Below are 23,412 nucleotides of genomic sequence, written 5' to 3' on the forward strand. Positions count from 1 at the left end.
CGTAGGAGCTGGGAAGATGGCTCGGTCAGTAGGATGCTTGCTATATGCGAGCTGAGTCCAGGTCCACAGCACCCACATCTACCTGTAATCCCAGCTCTGGGGAGGCAGAAACAAGAGGGCCCCTGGTCACTGTGCAGGAGACCTAGCCTACTCAATGGGCTCCAGGTTCTGCAAGAAAAATCTGTCTCGATATAATAACAACATAGAGAGAACAGAGCTCTGATGTGGACCTCTGGTGCACACACACACACACACACACACACACACACACACACGCGCAGCCATCCATGCACCCACAAAAGGACTGCTGTGTGTTCTCATTTCGCACTGAATTCGCTCACCAGGTTGGCGTGTTCAGTACAACGTAGCACAAATTCCAGTGTCTAAAACCCTGCTTGAAAGAACCTCTGGCATGGGTTCTGAGACCTGGGCTCTGGTGTTTCGCGTGTCGGTTGCTCAAACCCCAACAAGTCTTCACGCCCCCCACACTGGTTCCTCCTTGCATGAAACGAAGGTTGGCTTACGTGACGGGATCGAGCAGCGTATGACGCCGTTATTCGGTTTATGGTTTATTTGTTTGTTTTTCTCTCTCTTGGCGTTTACTTATGTGGGGGTCGGAGATCAAGACTGACACGAAGCCGGGTGTTGGTGGCGCACGCCTTTAATCCCAGTACTCGGGAGGCAGAGGCAGGCAGATCTCTGTGAGTTCGAGGCCGGGCTGGACCATCAGCCTCCAAAACAATACAGAGAAACCCTGTCTCGTTAAAAAAAAAAAAAAAAAAAAAGACTGACCCGGTTAAGTAGCGTTTAGAGTATGTGGCAACTGACGTAAGTAAAATGGCGGTGGCCATTTTTCGTCTGACCAAACCTTTGTTCCTCGCCCAGGTCAACGCTGGCCCGCTGGCATACGCCCGGGCCTTCCTCGACGACACCAACACAAAAAGATACCCTGACAATAAGGTGAAGCTGCTGAAGGAAGTCTTCAGGTAAAACACGCTGAGTGATCCTCCTCATGGGATTCACTCATCTCTGTGGTGGTGGTGGTGGTGGTGGTGGTGGTGGTGAGCTTTCCCGTGGAATTCACTCATCTCCGTGGTGGTGGTCTGCTTTCCCGTGGAATTCACTCATCTCCGTGGTGGTGGTGGTCAGATTTCCGTCACTATAACACAGCTGGGCTGATTCACTCATAAGCAGAAAAGGCTGAGCTAACAGTGTGTGAGGTCGTTCGGGGCCTGTGGTGAGGGGTGAGTGGTAAAGACACTATAGCAGCTGGGAAATGAAAACCACTGAGCAGGGGTCCCGAGTCACACAACTCCCTTCATAGGCATGCCACCAACAACCACTCGGTTGCCCCCTCCAGAAACTCCAACAGCACCACCGCGGGGACCCCCACTTAACGGTGGACGTTTGAGGGGTGTTAGAGACAGTGGACGTTAGAGGGGTGTTAGAGACGGTGGACGTTTGAGGGGTGTTACAGAACGGAACCGTGGCACTGCTCTGGTTCAGGAGAGAGGTGCCTCCATCCGGCTGGACCGGTGTCACCCTTCTGCCCGCCTCTGTCCCCTCTCGCCTCACTCAGGCAATTCGTAGAAGCTTGTGGTCAAGCCCTGGCAGTAAACGAGCGTCTGATTAAAGAGGACCAGCTGGAATACCAGGAGGAGATGAAGGCCAACTACCGGGAGATGGCCAAGGAGCTCTCTGGCATCATGCACGAGCAGGTAAGCGCCACGCCCGGCGACTTGTGAGGGATGGACCTGTTGGGACCTGATATACTCCCGTTAGTGAATTCAGCCTTCCAGTATGCTGGGAATTATCATTTCTGGAGAAAAACTTAACACGCCACACCCCTGTACGTGGACCCCAGACGACTCAGAGATGCGAGCAGTGGCCACCTGTGTGTCGTCTAAAGCGATTAGGGGAGGGAAGCACCCTTCTCGTCTCCTAAGCTGCTCACCGCCTCCACCAAGCCAGGCCGAGAAACCACATTCATGCTTACAGCTCTCTCTGATAGGACAGGGCTGGCCAGCCTGGTTTTGTTGTCTGTTGCCTTAGAAATCTTCTGTCGTTTTAAAAAAAAAAAAAAAACCCAAGTGGAATTGTTCCAACAGGCCTGGGCACCCCAGGGGGATCACACACAGCTCCTTCCGCCATGATCCTTGTCTTCAAGGGCATCCGTCCTTCCTGAATCTCTCGTGCTTTCTGTCCTTCCTGTGTGAAATCCCCCCACGCGGTCCCTGCAGGCGTCAGAGGGGGCACATCCAGCCAGCGTGTCAAGCAAATGTCTAAGGGCAGCGTGCACATCAATCCCAGTCCCTGTTCCCTCCCCGTTAGCTCCTGGGTCTTGTGTTGTCTCTAGTCTTGCAAAATGAAAAGTGGCGCTTTTTAATCCACCTATCTTATTGTGTGATAACTGGAAATTGCTATTTTATGAGAATTTTATACTTGAATGCTGTAGTTACACCTATGCCCAACTCATCTCTCTCTCTCTCTCTCTCTCTCTCTCTCTCTCTCACTCACACACACACATACACACACACACACACTCTCTCTCTCACTCTCTCTCTCCCAAATTCATGATCTCATATTCTTTAATTACCTTGCTACATACACGCATATGAATTTGTAAATCCAACCCGCAGAGTCCATGTGGTGTTACTCATATGCGCGTGTGTTCAGGGCTGCCTGCTTGGGAGTAGATAACTTATCAGAGGCTTGTCGTCCCTGGAGAGGACAGAGTCTCTCTTTCTCAGCAGCCATCAGAAGAGCCTGCAGCTCAGCTCTTCATCTAAGGATGACATCCTGTCCCCGCCCCCCCTCCCAGCCACATCCAGAAAGTCAATGGGGGACGGGGTGTCATTTCTCGGGTCTTGTTTGGGCAGCTGTGTTGCTGAGATATGTTGTGTGGCTTCCCTTTCCTACTTGCAGCAGACACCCTGATCTGCTGGCGCTTGCAACAGCTCCACCCCTTCTTCTGCAGGGTTTCCTGGGCCCTAGGCGCAGGGGCTGTGTGGCAGAAGTATCAGTTAGGGCCGTGCATATTACACTGCGGAGAACTAACTTGATTATTTGAGCTTTAATACCTTTGTTCTTCTTTTTTTTTCCTCCCTCCTCCATGCTGCACATGCTCAGATGGGATGGTAATACCGTTTTGTTTTGTTTTTTAAGTTTATTTTTCTGATAAAACTGTCTGACCTAAACTGAATCCCGTAAGGTTCTGACCCAGTTTGGGCAGCTGTGGACTCTGGATAGTGCATGTACAGTGGAAAAAGCTACTGTGTTCTGAACATCTTTTTAAATGTAAGGAAAAAACCTGAAATGATTAAATCACTAATGTGATTAACTAAGCACAAAGGGGAGGAGGCTCACGCGGACAGGACTATTGGAGAAAACTCGTGATCTTTCCCTCGGAACCTCCAGATTCCTGGAGAGGCGTGCCCGATGGATGGGTGCCAGCGTCCGGGGCCAGGAAAGACAGAAGTAGAGAGAACTGTGGGTTGGATCTATTAAGCTCCTAGACTGAGCAGACAGTACCGTCCCTTTAACTTCCCTGTTGTCTCAGCATCTGTGAAGACTCAGCCCTTTAGCCCGTGCACAGGAGCAACTGTGCCCTGACGCGGTGGCTTTGGTGGCTTCCAGAGGAACCTCCACACGGGTCTTCTGAGCGTCCATGAGGCTAGTGAGTGAGAAATCCTGCACCTGGATCCTCTTCTGGTTTGACTGCCGCGAAGACGTTCTTGAGTCTGTAAGACCTGAGAAAGGGAGACAGGAGAGAAAACAGATGATCCAGATTTTGAGGGTTTTTTTTCCCCCCAAGGGTCAAAACTAGTTCGTGTCTCAGTGGAGTTGAAAGGTAGACCGCAGGTTCCCTTAGCTTGTAAAGGAAACCAAGGACAGCCTCCCTGCTGTTTCCTTACCATCCCAACCTGAAGGTGGGCCATTTACTAGATAAGCTTAAAAAAAAAAAAACCATCTATGCAAACTGGTGCGCCGTTAGGCAGAGTAGCAGCTGGATGGCAAGGTGTGTGTGTGACCTCAGCGCTGAGTGGCTGGCTGCCGGGGCATTGCGCTTTGATTACCTTGTCTTTCTGTGCCTCAAGATTTGCCCCCTGGAGGAGAAGACGAGCGTCCTACCAAACTCCCTGCACATCTTCAACGCCATCAGCGGGACGCCCACAAGCACAGTGGTCCAAGGGTTGACCAGCTCGTCCTCGATTGTGTGACTTTACCTCACGGACCACACGGGTAGGGACGTGCTCTGTCATGCGCAAACTCAGGATGACTTCCAGAGCTAATCACCGCCGTGTGACCCAGCGCAGGAAGAAGCCATGGGGAACCGGGGAGAGAGAGAGAGGAGGGGGAGCCTGGACTGTGATGTTTAGTAGCAGATTTTATAGGAGTCGGGGGAAGGTGCACATTTTTTTTTTAAATCTCACTGGCAATATTTAGTTTTCCTCGTGCCCTAACAGGAGTATGTGGACGCTCTTGAGCTGCGGTTTTTGGTTTTATTCTTTTTACAACGTAGTATTAAATGACGTAAAGGGGGAAAAAAAAAGCAAATGTGTCGTAAGACATTCGTAGCAGCTGCACTGAGACGGGGGGGGGGGGGGCGGGGGTTTGTGGGCTAAGCTGGAAAAACCTTGAAAATATTTTTCCCTCCCCCGTGGCACATTCAGGTTGAGTATAAGAACTATTTTTGTGTCTAGTTTTTGATGACTGAAGGGAATCGACTATTGTGACTTTTGTACTAGCGAACGAAGACACGGGTAGAGCCTTTGTATTCGTGCTTTGTCCTGGAAGCACGAGAGCTCCCGGAACTGTGTGTGAGCCTGAGCCTCGTCGAGCAGCGTGGAGCCAAAGGCCTGAACCAACGAGCGCGCTCCGCTAAGACCTAAACACCCAGTGTACACGCGGTTTGTTAACCCGGCCTCCTTGGTCCGTTCACATACCTAATACACTTCTACACTTCTAATCCACTGTTCACCGGCGACCCATTTGTGCTGTTCTCGGTGTATGCAAACACGTTGGATCTTACTGTTGTATCCTTGTACATAAGAAGTGCAATATGGAGATGTATACAGTCTTTGCTATATTAGGTTTATAAACTGTTTTGAAAAGAATGTTCATCCTTTTGCCAAAAAATGGTGTGGAGTCTGTGATCGGTAAACCCTGAACCCTGTGGTGAGTTGGGGGGATAATTTAAAAATTTCACCATGTTATATTTTCTTTTAAGACTTTAATTTAGTAATTTTATATTTGAAAGAAAAAAATAAAGGTTTTTAATTTAACCGGTATCACTGCCCTGCTGTGATTAAACATCCTGTACCCCAACTGTATTTAAAAAAATGACGTTGATGATTTTCTGGCAAATAAACACTTGGATATTTGTTGTTTGGTAATCCTAAAAGCAGGGTAAGGTGCTTAGGGGTCTTTAACATTATCAAACTTTTCTCTAAAATGAAAAAAGAGAGAGGGAGAGTCTGGATGGACACAATAAGGTGGAGTATTGGTAGCTGTTGAACCTGTGACTGGATGGACACCTTAACGCCAGTTCTCTGCTTTCCTGGAAGTTTCCGTGATGCATATTTCAAAGGATGGAGATAGGAGTTTATGCTTCCAGAGGACTTGGTGAATGCTAACAGTGGCGGAAGACACTTCAGACTCCCTGGCTTGCTTCTGAGGTCAGCACTCTGGGAGACAGTCGGCAGTCGCCTCTCCCAGAGATGTTCTGGCAACCACGCCAGTCCCATGGCTGGTGTGCTGGTCCTGCCTCTGATCCGCCCAGGATGAATCGGTTCATTATCAGTACTCTGTAGATGCCACAGGAAAAGGAATTTGCTACATGGGTTAAAAGCATGGGCTTTTTTACTTGGAGAGTTAGAGAGAGACGCCGGCTTTCCCATGACCCACTCAAGGAAAGACATCCGTGAGGTAGTGTGACTCTTGAGCGCCAACGGCCCTGTGTGATAAGCCACAACTCAGACAGCATCAGACACAGGCTTGAGAGCTTTTTCATACAGCTGGATTTACTAGTCTTAAGTACCTCATTTAGAAGTCATAGTGCTCAAGCCTTCAAGTGGTAAGATAAATAAAAGTCCAGAAAGAATCCCTGGAAGGTAAGACTAAGTTTGGACGATGGCCAGCCCCCACTTACTACGCAGCCGTAGACAAAGGAGACCTCTCTCTGATGGGCGTGCTAAGGGTGGACACCCTAACATAGCTGAGGAAAAGCCAGGGGCATCATTCAGGTGTGGAAAGGGACTCAACCTTCACTCAGTAAACAGAGGGGCAAGGGACGGAGGAGGGTGAGGAGATTCCTGTCGGTTAACGAGACATTTCATGGAGTAGCAGGAAATGTAGATTTCCTCATCAGACGACACGTTAGGGCTGGTGAGACACACAGCTGGGTAATGGTACTCATCATGTAGCGGTCTGAGTTTGGTTCCTGCGAAACCATAGAAAGGTGAAACGAGAGAACCAGCCCTGCCCCCACTCCGCACACATACTATCACACACACACACACACACACACACACACACACACGCACGCACACCCGTACACATGTCACATAAACAAGTATAATAGCGGGTTTTTAAAATTGTAAATTAAAATACTAGCTTGTTAGGAAAAACTTCAGCTGGTTACCAGTAGATTTTAGAGTATCTCATAGATTCTACGTATTTCTTCTTAACTCATGGAAAAGTATGTGTGACAGCATTTGCCATGTTGACCACGTACCTGTACAGGTCAGTGATGGGACATTCATACGATGCAACCGTCCCTGTTACCGCCACACCCTTGTCACCATCCCAAACAGAGAGTGTTACCCATGGAAGGAGGGAACTTCTCAGTTCCCCTTTGAGAAATGTTGTTTTTGAAGTGACTGTAGAATTAAAACTCCAAGTCCTTGTTAGGGATACTAGCTGCCTGGGAATTAAGTAGTATACGCAAACGGGTTTCTGCGAGAGAAGCAGCTGCTGGGAGTAGCCAGGCCGTGCTGAGAGAGAACTGGAAGCAGCAGAACAAAAACTAACCACAGCGAGTAATGGTTGATGTCTCCTAAACACAGAGATGACGGCACGTGTCGGTAGGTAATCTCCATGGTTAAGGGAACAGAAGATAGTTTGAGGCCAGCCTGATCTGTACGCCAGCTCCGCCTGAAACAATTACTTGATTTCCTTAATAGGGGATTGTTTATGTAAGTGTGATAATCAACACAGAAGGCTGTTGTATAGTTAAGAAAAAAAAATCATTAATTACAGAGTGGCCTAGAAGATCAACCCACATCCCAAAAGTCTGCACACACTTAGTGTATATAATCTGAGTCAGATGTGTGACACCATCACCACTATCAAGGTGGTAAACATACTGCGTCCAGGCTTCCGAAAGTCACTTTGCATCTTTTTTGGTCTTGTTTGGTGTGTGTGTGTGTGTGTGTGCGCGTGCGCGCGCGCGTTGGAGGTGACATTGGGTCAGGTACCTACTGGACTAGTACTCCCATCAGTAAGCTGTGTCTCAACCTACTTGTGCTTCTGTTTTTCAGGGTAAGAACACAGAATAAATTCACAGGAGTTCTGCCCTCTTAAATTTTCAAGATCACAGCATCACGTTAACATAGGCCAGCATTTTGTCACCTGTGAGAGCAGAGAGAGGAAATGCCGCAGGGAATAGTGTTGTGAGATACACTTACCCGGTGTGACTTTTGTTTTAGTTACTTTTTTAAAAAATTTATGTATTTTTACATTCCAACCAGTTTCCCCTCCTCTCCTCCCACTCCCTCTCCCCTCCTCCCTTCCATCCCCCCATTAATCCACCCCACCTCTGTAATCACTCAGAAAGGGGCAGACCCCACCTCCACCCCCCACCCCGCCATGGGCATCAGCAAAGCATGGCACATCAAGCTGCCAGAAGACCAAGCTCCTCCCCCTGTATTCAGACTGGGCGGGGCATCCACATGAGGAATCAGTTTCCAAAAGCAGCCAAAGCACCGGGGACGGCCCCTGCCCCCATTGCCAGGAGCCCCACAGATGATCGGCCAAGCTACACAACTGTCACACGTATGAAGAGGGCCTAGGTCGGTCCCATGCAGGCTCCTGGTTGCTGGTTCAGTCTCTGTGAGCTCCTATGAGCCAGGTCAGTGGTTTCTGTGGGTTTTCCTGTGTTGTTCTTAACACCCCCCCATACCCCATTTCCTTAGACCCCTCCTCCCTCTCCTCAGCAGGATTCCCCAAGCGCGGCCCAATGTTTGGCTGCAGGTCTGTGAATCCGCCTCCGTCAGCCACTGGATGAAGGCTCTCCGATGACAACCAGGGTAGTCACGGTCCAATCACGGAGATGGCCAGCTCAGGCTGTGTCTCCACTGCTGCCAGGAGCCTTAGCTGGGGCCGTCCTTGTAGACTCGTGGGAGTTCCCCTTGCGTCAGGCTTCCACGTGGCTTTGTAAAGCCCCCCTTTTTCAGTCATCTCTTCCAGCCCTGCCCCCCTCCACCCGCCCCCAACACAGTCCCCCAAGTTCCCACAGCCACCCACCTCCGGGCCTCCCAGGAGATCTCTTCCAGTTCCCCTTTCCAGGGAGATCTATGCATCCCCGTTGGGCCCTCCTCGTCCCTGAGCCTCTCCGGGGCTGTAGATTGTAGCTTGGTTGTCCTCTGCGTTACAGCTAATATCCACCTATGAGTGAGTACATAACCACGTTTTGTCTTTCTGGGCCTGGGTTACCTCACTCGGGGTGATTTTTTTTTTTCTAGTTCCATCCATTTGCCTGCAAGTTTCCTGATGTCATTGTTTTTAACAGCTTTGTAGCACTCCATTGTGTAAATGCACCACATTTTCCTTATCCATTCTTCATATAGGGGGCATCTAGGTTGCTTCCAGGTTCTGGCTATTGCAAATAATGTTGCTATGAAAACTGTTAAGAAAAGAAAGTCCTTGTGGTACGATGGAGCATCTTTTGGGCATATGAATGTGACCTTTACTTATAGTTTGATTTTAGAACCGGCCTTCCATGTCTGTAATTTCTTTATCCACAAATTGACGCAAAAAAAATTAGAGAAAAAAATTGCTTCCATCATGAAAATGTGTGAACTTATTTCTCATAAACATCTCATACATGCGGCAGTTAGCCTTGGCTGCCAAGTGGATTGGATGGAGAGGCGCCTAGGTGAGCAGTGAGGTACAGGAACTGAGGGGGAGGCCACCTGAATGTGGACGGCAACATCCGTCTGTAGGATGCAGATGAAACAATACAGAAAAGAGGAGGAATCCTGCCAGTGCAGACAGACAGACAGACCTGCATGCTGCCCCTGCCAGTGCGGACAGACAGCCTCATAATTAATATAGCCTCCTGTGTGTTTTTTGGGACTGATGTGGCTCTCGTACCAGACTGGCGGGAAGGCTTCACTCTACAGCGGAGCTTGGTGGGCGGTTCTGACACAATCTGGGAAGAGCAGGAGGCTCACGAAGCCGTATACAGATTGGCCTGTGACTCTGGGACAGGAACAAGGTCTCTTAGGGTTGAACTACATGTAGCCAGAAGTTTCTGTCCCATTCGGTCCCACAGCCACCACTCTAAGGCTTAATATTAATTATAATTGTTTGGCCGATGGCTCAGGCTTCTTGTTGGCTAGCTCTCTCTTTATTATTGACCCATGTCTATTAATCTGTGTATCTCCACATGGGCATGGCTTACCAGTGATGCCCAACCTTTCTCTGCAGCTACATAGCTTCTCCCTTGCAACTCCTCTCCCAGTTCCTCCTCCCAGCACTCTCCTAGTCTGGTAGCCCCGCCTACACTTCCTGCCTGGCTACATCCTGCCTGTCCATTGGCTGAAACAGCTTTATTCCTCAACCAATAAGAGAAACATAAATTCACAGCACACAGCAGGGCACCCCCCCCCATCAACTGCAGGCTCTCGCCATTGCATCCTTGCTAAGACCTTGTGTCCATTTCCTCCGTTCCCTGAGGCTTTGTGAGTTTAAAGGTGAGAAAGTAATCTGGTGGCATAGGAATTGCAAGCTACTTTTAGCCAGGCTTAACATAAGAAACGGGACAGAAAGAGCGGGGGTGGGTGGCGGAGGGGAGAAATGCAGTTCTTTCAGGAAAAGAAGTTTGATTAAAGCTGTGGATCTGGAGTTTGTTTTCTTGGAGACTGTGGCTGCTAGGGGATGCCAGGCACTTGCACTGGGACAGCTGAGATGCCTTGAGACCCTCGCAAGACCTCACTCTTACAGTCTGGATGTGAAATGTTCCCCCCACCCCCAAAGATTCAAGTATCGAAGGCCGTGGTGGATCCAGTTACAGAGAGAGGACAGGGTTGGGGGGGCTTTGACCTGCTCAACGGAGTCATCCAGTGACGGGTTCATGTTGCTGCAGTTTCTTGTCCTGCCAGGTCTCCTTGCCCTTACGCCCCAAATAAGCACGCAGGCGCTATCTTAGTTATTCAACTGTTGGCCGATGGCTAGGGCTTCTCATTGGCTAGCTCTGTCTTAATTATTAACCCATTTCTATTCATCTATGTATTTCCACATGGTCTTGGCTTACTGGAGAATGCCCGGACCTGTTACTTCTTTGGTGGCTACATGGCATCTCTTCTCGGTCTCTCTCTGCCTGCTTTTCCCAGAATTCTCCTCATCTCCTAGTCCCGCCTATCTTCCTGCCTCTATTGGCCAAACAGTGTTTTATTCATCAACAATAAGAGAAACATATATACAGAAGGACATCCTTACCAACCAATAAGAGAAACCCATATACAAAAGGATATCCCCCATCAGGCTCCTCTAAGAGGCGGGACCCTGGTTGAACCACAGAGGTCACTGGGGACAGTGTTTGAAGGGCACTGTCCCTGATATCCATCTGCCTCTCTTCCCATCCTCCCCTTCCATTCCTCTTTCCCCTGGCCTCTTCCCAATCTCCTCTCTCCTCCTAAGGCAAGCCAACTCTGCTTTACCCCCACGCAGTCGTGATGTTCCGTCTTGGTACACTCAAGCTCTGCAGTAAAGGAACACAGTGACCGTGGTCTCAAAACCCATGAAACTGTTCAATCGTTCTCTGGTATTTTGTCACAGAAGCGGCGAAGGGAAAAACCACCAACCTTTGCAGCTTCAGTGGTGTCGATGTGCACATTCCTTTAAAGGTCTTCTCAGGAAGCACAGACCTCCCCACACACCTAGGAAATTGCTTTTCCAAGACTGACGATGCTGGCTTCCTCAGGAACGCAGAGTGCAAGAGTGCCCAGGACATCGAGGCTTCCACCAAGGTTGCGAAGGAAAGTCTGGAAGGCTAGGCATGGCATGGCAGCCAGAATCTCAGGCAGTTCCCTGGAAGGTGACCCGTGGAGCCTTGGGAACAAAGCTGCATAGGTTGTGGAGAAGCCAGGCAATTAGAGGCATTGGTACATGAAACAGCTCCAAGAAAAGTCACAAGAAGAGGGGAGTCGTGTGGGCTTCAGCTAAGTGGCCATGACCCGAGCATCTAGGACAAGCTCTAAATGGTGGACATGGAGCTATGAGACACAATGTTTGCCCTACTGATTTTTTGTTTATTTGGTTGGTTGGTTTTGGTTTTGTTTGGTTTGGTTTGGTTTGGTTTTTTGAGACAGGGTTTCTCTGTATTATTTTGGTGGCTGTCCTGTAACTCACTCTGTAGACCAGGCTGGCCTCGAACTCACAGAGATCCGCCTGCCTCTGCCTCCCTGGTGTTCTACTGTTATTATTTTTTAAATCCTGTTTTTGTTCTGTTTGTTTTTGCCTGCTTTGGTATACGTCTTGTCATTTTTTTCCCGTTTCCTTCCATTGGGAATGCGAATGCTGGCATCAAGGGTTCACAGCTGAGCGTCTTCCCTGAACGTCCGAGGAGGTTTTTACACAGACTTTTGAACAGTATTGAAACGGCGATACTCTAAGGAGAGGGCGTTAATGTTTGCTAGTTGTGGGCAGCCGAGCAGCATATCAGGCAGGGCTATTGCCCGTGTCCTTTCTTGGAGAGTAAGTATGACTTAACGGTGTTCCCAAGGTGACAAGGGGTGGGTTTGGGATGAGTGCTCCTAAGCTCTACCACCTTGGTGGGATTGATACACACCAAGATCAACCAGTAAAGCAGACGCTGGGTGGCCTGTGGGGGAAGTTCCCAGGGACACTTGGCACGTGGAACCCACCAGCTACACAAGAAGTCACCCTGAATGCGGCTAGTGCCATCCAAAAGGCAGGGGTCTAGATGGAACAAGCAGGACCCACAGACGAAGCCCAGGTGCAGGTGTGCCGTGTCTGCTTCCTGGTGGGCATGAGGTGACCACATGTGCCGCTCTGTGCCCTACCACCGTAACGCCCCGCCTCACCACAGACCCGAAACAGTGGAGTCAGCTGACCGTGGACTGAACTTGTGACACCGTGGCCCAAATAAATACCCTTAGCAAGCTGCTTCTCTCCCACTCCACCCTCTCTTGACTGCCTCCCGGCTCTGTCCGTCCACTCCCCCACCTACTTCCCTGCAAAAAATTTCTCTCATAATTCTGTTCGTTTTTATGACCAAGTTTAACAAAGGGCTGTCTGTGTAGCCTGGATTTAGAGCTCCCCACTGGAGCCTGCTGGGCTCAGAAGAGAGCATACAACTGGAGACAATGACCACCCCTCCCTCCCTCTCTAAGAACGTGTCAACAGCTAACAGGTTAGCAGCAAGGACAGAATCTCCCCTTAGTCATTCCCCGATCTGTGACGGTTGACAGAGCCGGTCTCGGGCATGCCTGGTGCAAGCAATTGCAGCTGCCGTGAGATCGTGGTTCAGGTGATGGCGTCCTGCTTAGGAGAGATAGCATTGATGGCAGCCCTTCTCCGGTATCTTTTAGCTTTCCGTGTTTTCTCCTACTCCCTCTTCTGCAGTATGGCTGAGCCTTAGATGGGTGGTACAAACGTCTTATTTAGGGCCTAGCTCTCCACTGCCACTTGTTCTCGGCCAGCCTCGCATCTCTCCAGGCGTCATTATTCACTGCGAAGTGAGACAGACTCTTCTCTGATTAAGGCTGAGGGTGGCCCTTGCCAGTAGGTATAAACACAGGATGCTTAGAAGGCAGCTTGATGCTGTGTAGACTTAGCTAGACAACAGCAGTAAGTTTCACTCCTGGGCTTATGACTTCCCGGTGCATTGAGTTATGTCACAATTTAAAGTTGTGGTCATTACCATTTAGTAGCAACATGTAGATGCCTCCTCATTTTAGGACGGGATTGTCTCCCTAAACCCATTATACACTGAAAAGAGATCTGGACCTCATCCCTTGGCGGGATGAAGGAGCAGCCAAAAGAGCAGTTCCTCTCTGGAATTGCCAAAATTGAGAGATTCCTATCAATGGGAGTGCCAGTCCAGTCTCTGTTGCTTGGTACCCTAGGATCTGAGCAAGCAACTGCCTCAAGCTCTGGCTAATACAATGCCATACCTTCCCCGCCATCATAGGCTGCCCCTCAGAAGGATCCACGCCTCCTTAAATTGCCTCCTTTTTAAAAACATATTTAAAATTATATTAAAATATTTAGAGAGAGAGAGAGAGAGAGAGTGTAGGGGCATGTCCTCATGAATGTGTATGCCCTTAGAAGCCAGAAGAGAAGGTTGCTGAATTCCCTGGAGCTAGAGTTAGTACAGGCGGTTGAGAGTCACCCAATGTGGATACTGGATACCAACCTCGGGTCCCTACAAGAGCAATGCATGCTCTTAACTTCTGAACCATCTTTGCAGTCCCCTTCACAAGTATCAGGTCACAGCAGCAGGTAAAGTAACTCCCATAACAGTTAAGCTGGCTTCTGTGGTGAGTGTGGACAGAGAAGAGGTCCGGGACTAAGCCTTGGGAGTCTCCAGTATAAAGAATCAACAGGGGGCTGGAGAGATGGCTCAGAGGTTAAAAGCACTGACTGCTCTTCCAGAGGTCCTGAGTTCAATTCCCAGCAACCACATGGTGGCTCACAGCCATCTATAATCCAATCTGGTGCCCTCTTCTGGCATGCAGACAGACATGGAGGCAGGATGTTGTGTTCGTAATAAATAAATAAATAAAAATTAAAAAAAAAAGAATCAACAGGGATGAGGGAGAGGCATCGAAAGAGATCAAGAAAGAGAAACCAGTGATGGCTATGGACCAAGAGAGAACAGCGTTTTCCGGGAAAATAGAAAGCAAAGTGACCCTCCAGCCTAAAGGAGAGGGGGATGCTGCAAGCCAAAGAGAGAACATGAGAAGAAACAGGTATAATTTATACGTCGTTTTTTGAGACAGTGCTTTACCATGTAGCCCTGGCTGGCCTAGAACTCACTATGTAGACCAATCTGACCTCAAACCCACAAGAACTCTGCCTACCAAGTACTGGTGTACATATATCTTCATCTCAGAAGAATAAGTTCTTAGGGATGGGGTTAATTTCTGGGTCAGTGAGAATGCACACTTTAAATGTGACTGGCATCGCCATCGGAGGAGGCTCAATCTAGATGGACCTGGTGTCTGGTGAGAGTCTGGGCTTTTGGGACACAAACACTGAACAAGAGATTTGGCTCGAGAGCCTTGAGTGTGTGGCCCTGCCTTACGGGGACCTATGCCAACTCCCTCACAGGTCAATAGGAGTTGACCGCCACTCTTGCTTCATGGGGACCCCAACCCTTGGAGTCACCGAGGCTGAGGAAGGGTGCCCTCTTATTGTTTGGGAAAGTCAAGGATGATGGTTCCTTCAGGCCTGTGTCCATTAGAATTTGGAATGTGTTCCCACTGGTTGCGATCGTAGGATGGTGCTTCTAGGTAGCTGGGATTGCCTGAGAATTTTGTTGTTGTTGTTCCTTGTCCAGGAAGCCACGGATAGAGGAGCGAAACTGAACTAAATAGGCTTTACAAATTGAGCAACACCACCCAGGTCCAGACCTGTTGGACCTGCCTCAAACTGAGCTTCCAAAGACGCTGCCATGTGGGGGAGGCCCCAGGCTAGCCCTGAACAAAACCACTGTTGAGCACGACCCAAATAGGGCGAGTTTAGGACAATCCCCTTGTAAAAGTCTTGCAGTCTGTGTTAAGTCCAGTCAGGTGGGATGTGTGTCCATAGGAATCAAATACAGACAGATGGAGAAAACTGCCCAGGATACACAATGAGTGGGGTATCTGGGATTGTTTGGGGGTTTGTTTGTTTGACCTGGAAGCCTGGCCAACACGCTGTCAGTGCCTAACAACGGGGACCTCGTGGGGTTACCGTCTTCCATCTCCCAGGTTAGAACACGTCCCCCCAAGTTTCCTAGTTGAAGTCCAAAGCCTCAGTACTTCAGAGTATGGCTGGGTTTCAAATGAGGATCTTCGGCCCAGTTCCCTGAGATTACTAGGGTGACCCAATGCCAAGCTTGTTGGTATCTTGATAAAGGAAGAAGAAAGGGATTTGGACACAAACACCCCGCAGAGAGACACAGCTGCTGTTTACAAGCTAATGTGACCTGGAGCAAATTCTTCTCTCACAGCCCTCGGAAGGAACCAACCACCCAGTCAGACAGTCTTCTTGAACTCCAGAACCTGGAAGAATCGATCGCTATGGCTTGAGGTGCCTATTGGTGACTCCTTGAGAGGGCAGCTGAGAAAACCACTGGAACAGTGGGGGAGATAGGCGAGACTTCTCCCTAGGGACGCACGGAGAGAGACTCAAAGATCCCCCCAGGAGGATTTGGACAGAAAACACCATTAATCCATTATCGAAATGAAGGCAGCAAATCTTGGGACGAACCAACCCCTAGTTTGAAACTAATACTGGGAAATGGCCGTGTTCCCAGTGACTTTGATGGGCGATTCTTAGCAAAGTGCTCCCAGGGAGTGGGGGAGCAGAAGCCGACCCCACTGCCTGGTAAGCTGCTTTCCACCTTTTCCTGGCCTAGAAGTAGAAAGTAACGGGGCTCTTCCTGCCACCACCCTAGATAAGGTGTCACAGAGCCACCCCGACCCACTGCTTAGCTTGGCATGGTGAAAAGTAGCCCGGATGAGGAGTCTAATGGCTGAGCTCCAGCTCCGGTGCGCCAAGCGTGGAATCCCATTGCCATCTATGAGTCTTGACATTAACGTCGCATATTTATTTCTGTCAAATGAAGTGATCCGTTGCTGTGTCTCATACCCCCAAAGGGACTGGCAGGGCCTTGAATCACCAGCTATATTAAGTAACGCCATCTACACAAGTGTAGAAAAACGGAGAGTAAAGGAATGAAGGGCACAGCTGTGCAGGGAACAGACAACATAAATTAAGCCCCACATTTTAGTTTTAAGCATCCTGGCTTTTGAGGAGGACATAATAAAATGCTTTCAGAAGTTGACACCAAGAAAGGGTGTTTATGAGACACTGCGATCTTTTAGAGTAAAACATCACGGCAACATTTAAGTCTTTGTTTCAATGCCTACATCCCAACCGTGTTCTACACTCAGATGTTTCTAGATGTTCCCAGACTTCCCACACAAGCCCAGCTTCAAACCGATGAGTACACTACATAATCCATTCCCAATCCCGTGTCCCAGGCAAAGCCCATAAACTCATCTCTTTTCTCCCTTTGTAAAAGAAATGCCCTTCCTATCTTTTCTGACTGCAATGCCAGCATTTGCTCCTGGCATAAAATGTATCAGATGCTGAGATATATTTTTAGAATAGAAATACCAGTCACCCTCCCTACCAGAATGAAAGGCAAAAATGCTTCAACCGAGCGCATTCTGGTGTCCTCTCTGCCCTTGGGTCCCCCATTGTTTCTTGACCCACATATTTTGATTCTTCTCGACTGGAGGATGTTTTGTCTCAGGACAACATGTCAAAGCATCTTGAATTACCAGCTCTTCCACCCCTCCAAGGCTTGGAGCTCCTTTCCCTTCAGATAGAAGTTGAGCAACCAAAGCTCCGCTGCCACCTTCGCCCTGCCTGCCTGGGCGAGCCTTCCCAGGAATGAGGTTCTGGACAGCTCAGCCACGGGCGGCCACTTCTGCCAGTTCCTTCCACAGACTGTTAAGAGGCCTCAGTATGAGCCACTGGAACGTCTTCCCATTGAAATCTGACTCTGTCCCTAAAAGTAGTAGAGTGGGCCTTCGGAAGGCATTGCTAAACGTTATCACGTTCAAAAGAAAAAGAAAAAAACAAGAAAGAAAAGAGATGACTGGATTGCTTTGGCTTTCCTTGACCTCCTGTTCGAGTTCCCCATTTGAAATTCTGTCTGTAGGACAGTCATGGAAATTAACATTTTAAAATCGCACATCAAGACGGATCACATCAGCGGAGCTTAGTGTGGAAACGTGCCGACGCGCTCTCGCCCTACGTGTGTGGGACGTTAGCTGTGTGGGTGGGGAGGCCGCTGAGTGAGAAAGGCATTGAAAGGAGCAGGACTGAGGACCGGAAGGACTCCCTCTAGGGTTCTGCCAGGAAAGCTTGTGTGTCGCCCCCAGAATACAGCCTGGTGGGAGACGCCAAAGGCCCTGCCTGCTTCACCATGTTCCCTGGGAAACCTGCAGTCACCCTCCGTTCGCCTACCATTTCTGAGGGCCGCCTTCTCTTACTTCGTGCTGGACAGGGTGGCCTGGTCTTCCTGCTTCACTGTATACGAGAAAACTGTCCTCCCTGGACTTCCACGTACATCCCTGCAGCCTCTCACTGCCTAGGACGCATTGACATTGTTGTCCAAAGAGGAAGTGTCCAAAGAAGACCGATGCCAGCAAGCAGAGACCTCTTTGTTCCTCTGACCAAACAACCAGCCCATCCCTGACATCAGCCTCTCTCCAGGGAGAAGCAATGGATATGGCCAGTGATGGCCCTCAGCCGAGGGCACAGGACTCTTTGGCCACCTTGCCCAGAGCCTCTCATCGATGACTAAGCTTCTGTAGCCACTGACAGAAAGCGAATCCTCTCACAGAGCTCTACGGAGATGCCCTAGCGTGCATGCCACTCTTCAGTAAGAGCTATTCATGATAGCTCCACCAACCAAATCCACTCTTCCCCACTATCAACAGGCTTTTTTATCCTCCTCATACATCGCTGGTCCCCTCCTGCACAAGTGCCCCAGCTACCCTGCAGTGCCTGGAGCTCAGCACTCCTGCTGTTTATCCAGGATCAGCCCCACAACCCACTCCCTGGTGGTCTTTCCTGAGGTCACCTTGTATACCAACCATGTGGCAATGCCCCTCGTCCTCTGCCCTCTGACATGGAAGCTTCCATCATCTCTGCACTAAGTGTGTCGTGACTCGGTTTGCTGTTTGCTCTCTCTACATATACCTGGATCTCCAGCTCAGACTTCTACAAACTTTCAGCTGGGCCTGCCTGCCTGCTGACCGCACTCCTGAGAAATAGGCTTAGGACCTGAAGATCTCCACAAGTGCCAGTCAAAATACTCACTGCCCAAAGCATTCCGGGTCCAGTGAGTGCCATCACCCTGTAAGGAGAGGTATTGAATAAGAAAATGAGACTTGCCAGGCGGTGTTGGTGCACACCTTTAATCCCAGCACTCCGGAGGCAGAGGCAGGCGGATCTCTGTGAGTTCAAGGCCAGGCTGGACTGACAGCCTCCAAAACAATACAGAGAAACCCTGTCTTATAAAAAAAAAAAAAAAAAAAGAAAGAAAACGAGACTTTACATACGTGGCCCTATTACGGCCGTCTCAGGGCCGTGGAGGGTCTGGTCAGAGCTTATCGGCTCTCAGAGGGTGTCGAAGCAGACGTGCCTGTGAGCTGGAGTACTAGCTCAGCCACATACTGGCGGCATAACTCGGGGCAAGTGACTCACATCCTCTGGCCACACCAACCTCAGAGGGCTGTCGCTTGGTGTACGTGAAAGGCTTGGCACCCAGCAGATCCCTTAGATGTCACCTTCGTCCCATCCTTGTGCTGTCCAGTTGAAATAGTTTGAGGCCACCACAAACAGGCAAAAGCCGCATAAGCCCTGGGCCCTCAACGTGACCTGCTAATGGCGTGACATGTTTTCCTCTGTCCCCCACCCCAGCCTTGTACTCGTCATCAACACTAGATTAGGCCCACAGAGCTGGACTGTAATTTTGGAAGTCTCGAAGATGAGCAATGCGACATTAGCATCCAACCAGCCCCACCACAAATAACACCGCGGGTGTGTAGATTGCCGTGGTGGTTGTCAAGGTTGCTTCACAGGAACTGGAAAGCCACTTCTGCTGAAAGCATGTAACTCTCCAAGAGTGCTCCCTGGGTGAGTGCCTGGGGTAACACTGGGCATCTTTCCTGTGACTGTCTGTCGCCCCCTTGTATCTTCAACCTAGGGTCCAGCTTTTCCTCAGCTCCACATGGAGACAAGTCGCTCATTCTGGAACGTTCAGCCTCATGCTGTAACTGAGAGTTGACGCGGCCGGCTGCTGGCGCCAGGTGGTCATGTTACTCTTCCACCTGACCTCATACTCTCCCCGAATTGGAAACACTTAAGGCCTCCAACCCTATCGCAAGGCCACGCTCGCACAGGGTGGTGACAGTGGCAACCAGGGTGCTCACTGATTGCAGAATGACGCACCCAGAGCACAGAAAATCCTTTACCAAGACAGCAGGAGGCCCAGTAGCTTCTGGCTTTAAGTCCCCAGCCCTCAGCCCACCGATGATAAGGGCAGGCTATATGTACCTTTTGAAAGTAAACTCATTATGAATGGACAATGGCCAAACTTTAGATTCCCTCCCCCCAATGTCTCTGTCTGTCTGTTTCTCTCTCTCTCTTTGTGTGTGTGTGTGTGTGTGTATGTATGTGTGTGTGTATGTGTGTGTATGTGTTGTGTGTGTGTGTATGTGTGTATGTGTTGTGTGTGTGTATGTATGTGTGTATGTGTTGTGTGTATGTGTGTGTGTATGTGTATGTATGTGTGTGTGTATGTGTTGTGTGTATGTGTGTGTATGTGTGTGTGTATGTGTTGTGTGTGTATGTGTTGTGTGTGTGTATGTGTGTGTATGTGTGTGTGTATGTGTTGTGTGTATGTGTTGTGTGTATGTGTGTGTGTATGTGTATGTATGTGTGTGTATGTGTTGTGTGTATGTGTGTGTGTGTATGTGTGTGTGTGTGTGTGTTGTGTGTTATTTTATTTTTAGACAGGGTCTCTACTTAGCCCTGGCTATCCTGGAGCTCGCTGTGGACTCCATAGAGCTCTAGCTGCCTTTGCCAACATTGAAGGTGTGTACCGCAACACCTGGCCAGTTATCCTGTTTTAACAAAGCTCCCTCCCTCCAGTCCCCTCCCTCCACACCCACTACCACTGCCCCCCTCTCTCAGAAAGAATGAAGCCATTCTCCCCAGACATTCAGGCCACAGACTCTGGAGGCCGGGGCTGAAAAGCCACCTAGTGTCTTGGAGGGCCAGGGAAGCAGAACTGGGCATTTAGTAAACACATAGCCTTAGACCCATCCTGTGTGAAAGACATCGTCTATAGGCACAAGGTCACATTCACATCCAGCATAAGGACCCTGCGGTCACCAGCGTGGGGACCCTGTGACCTCCAGAGTGAGCTGGGACCTGGCCAGCCTCCCGTTCTCGATACCTTTCCTAGGAGACTCCAGCAGGAAGCCCAGGGCGGTGTCTATTCCCGTGCTGGGAAAGCTCCTGGCCCAGCACCTCATGCTTGTCTTCACCTCTGCTCCTCCCAGGGAGCACCATAGGAAGAGGGGGGCCCAGTCAGAATCGTACTCGGTGTCCTCTGAGCCAGGTGCCCTGGGGGGCTGCTGCAGGGATCGTAAGGGAAACAAGCCATTCCTTATTAATAGGTTATCTGGCTGATTGGCATATCCTTTCTTGTAAGAGAGCACCGGGAAGATTATAAGGCAAAAAACGGAATGCAGAAATCAAAGCCAGGCAAGAGACAAAACAGGCAGGCTCGGGCTAAAATGCCATATCACGTGTGGTGGGAGAGGACACAGTTGGGGTTCTCTAGTCTTCAGTGAGTGTATCGTCACTGGAGGGAGACTTAAGTGGTCCTGAAACTAACACACCACACGAAGTCCCCTTAGGGAACCGAGGAATGACCACCTCATCGAGAAGCTTCCACGGGCCTCCTAGGAGGCAGCATGCTCAAAGGCAGGTCAGTGAAAGCAGCTCCTCCCCGGCTTGGCGGGCACAGCCCTGGCACCGGGCACCCGGCTCTGCCTCATTCCAGGGTAGACCTGAGTCACCATGTGGAGGCGACTATGAGTGTCACCCTCTGGCCATCACTCAGCAGCTGTTACTCAAGATTCTGAATCTCTCCTCACGGCATCAGGTCCTCCTTGGCCTTCCCATCCTCCGGGCTCCAACGTCCACCCAAGCCCCTCCAGAAGAAACAGCATTTGTCTGTGAGAGGCTGTAGACCACAGTGAGACACCTTCGGTCTCGGCGTCCAAGGGGCCTGGGCTTGAGTTCCGTGTATCTCCTTACAGAATGTGTGCTAAGACTCTGGCTTAGCAGAATCTCGGCCAACGACAGCGCCGGCCACCCCGTTCTCCCATCAAGAGAGAATGAAGAATGGGGCTGAGCAGCGGTTGTCTCCTGAGGCCCTGGTGTGTGGCAGGCAGACTTCTGGGACGCCAGAGCAACCTGTGGCATCCACTGTCCTTGAGGAATTGGCATTCTGTTATGTACACGGCACCCTTAATAAACGGCACTGTGGTCGTCCCCGATACCAACTTCTTACGCCGTTGAGGAGGAGACCGTGGAACGTACAGGAAATGCTCCTCTTTGTTTCTGTAGGTCAAGTAACTACCGAGAACCCATAGGTGACCCAGATGGTATTGGGGTCTTGTGTTACCGACAGGTTCAGGTGAAGCTGGCTCAGACTCTCGTGACGCTTATCACGTGGTCTAAACGCAAAACCTGGACAAGCTGTCGTGGCAGAGAGGTGCCTGCTTCTGGCCAAGTCAAGGCATAGATGACAGAGAGGCATGTCTTTACCCGGATCCGGGTGCCGAGAAGTCTGAAAGATTAGCAGAGCTCACACCTTTAATCCCAGCCCTAGAGAGGCTTATAAAAGACAGGAGCCCAGCATCCCAGGCTGCATTCTGATATTTGCTCTCCAGCCACATTAAGGAAGAGGCAGCAGTCCGAGGCTTGGAGACGGGATCAGCCTCCATCCTGAGGTAGGTTAGAGCTAATAAACGCTGGCTGCTTCTCTGATTTCCAGCCTGAGGCTCGGAGCCCCAGTAACAGTCTCTGTGTTTTTATTTTTCCGCGCTGCACGCTTGCTTCCCTTCTGGACGCACTGCAGATCATGCAGCGAGATGCCCCGACGTCGAAGCCGAGAGCCAAGGACACGCTGAGTGGCGGAGACCCCAGAGCCAGCTAACCCCTGCCTCTACTCCTTTTATCAAGTGATGACAGGATTATTGCTAAGCCAAAGGCTGGCCTATGTATCTGGGGATGTTCAGCCAAACTGTAGCAGGATCAAGGGTGATGAAAACAAGACTTAGCAAGACGCCATCACCGTCCTTCTAGACTGTTCCACCGGAGCCCCTCTCTAGACAGATAGGAGATCTTCCAGAGCTGCGAGTCATCAAAGCCCACATTTACTCTCTGCGCTCATCTGGCTGGCTTCACCCCCGCTCCCCCCCCGCGCCCTCCTCTCTCCCTCCGTGCCACGTTTGTTTGTAAGGTCACCAACCACCATCATCTTGAGAGATCACGACAGCTTCCAAACTTGTCCCCAGGGCCGTGTTGCCACTCCTGGAGTACCTTCTCTGGGCGGCGGCTTCCCCAGTGAGCTTCCCGAGGCATGAAAGGGACAGCCTCTGTGGGGTTCTGTTGAAGACTGTGTCTACCTCCCATCATGCTTCTGTCTTCACGCCGCCCGTGACGGCCTCCGTTGCTTCTTCAGCAAGAGGGAAGCTGAGCAACTTGAGGCTTGTCCTCCCGCCAACTCTATCCCCCGAGCCCCATCCGTCCCAAAGCCTTCCTCTCCCCAGCCTGAATGTAAGATGCCCTCCAGAACCCTTAAACCGTTGCTCCCTGTGAACCGGTCTTCGGCTCCCTAGCCTAAGCTAGACCCTCCCCACCCCAGCGTCTGGTGAACAGGGCCTGTACTGTGTGCAACCTCGCTTCTTGGTCTTGAAGAAGCAGTGTGTATCCCCGTGAGAACATGGGGGGAATACTGGGCTCTCACGTTCCACGGCCCCGTGACTTTGGCTTGCTCGACGGAGCCTGAGGCCTTCCACGGGAGGAGCGCAGTTGCCCCACGGCTATAAAAACGCCCCTGTGGTTGGGGCTGCTGCTTCCATGTTCAGCCCCCGAGTTCAACCTTTCCCAGTCAGCTGGGACGGAGAAGCTTTGCTCAGGCTTCCCGCGAGGCAGCGCTTGGAATCAGCCCATTCCACCTGGCAGCTCTTCCTGCTTGACGCAAATAAGGAAACCAGGGCGGGGTCGTGACCCGGGTCAGGTCGAAATTGAGCCGCCCACACAAGCACAAGTGACAGGTGGATGGCAAGCTCTCATGGG

At 50.4% G+C, this 23,412-nt stretch overlaps 1 protein-coding gene across 20 annotated transcripts in view; it reads left to right on the forward strand.

Moving 5' to 3' along the window:
- Window positions 1-5,291, forward strand: part of Dock9 (dedicator of cytokinesis 9) — a 252,776-nt gene extending 247,485 nt beyond the window's left edge. For all 20 annotated transcript variants that reach the window (XM_040743307.1, XM_040743434.1, XM_040743566.1 and 17 more), the window contains 3 exons: window positions 886-986; window positions 1,580-1,718; window positions 4,098-5,291. In XM_040743307.1, the coding sequence (XP_040599241.1) occupies window positions 886-986; window positions 1,580-1,718; window positions 4,098-4,220 (363 nt within the window). In that variant the 3' untranslated portion in view covers window positions 4,221-5,291. The remainder of the gene's footprint in view (window positions 1-885; window positions 987-1,579; window positions 1,719-4,097) is intronic.
- Window positions 5,292-23,412: the final 18,121 nt, after the last annotated feature.

This window comes from Mesocricetus auratus, unplaced genomic scaffold (genome assembly GCF_017639785.1).
Source record: "Mesocricetus auratus isolate SY011 unplaced genomic scaffold, BCM_Maur_2.0 Super-Scaffold_2245, whole genome shotgun sequence".
Classification (NCBI taxonomy): domain Eukaryota; kingdom Metazoa; phylum Chordata; class Mammalia; order Rodentia; family Cricetidae; genus Mesocricetus; species Mesocricetus auratus.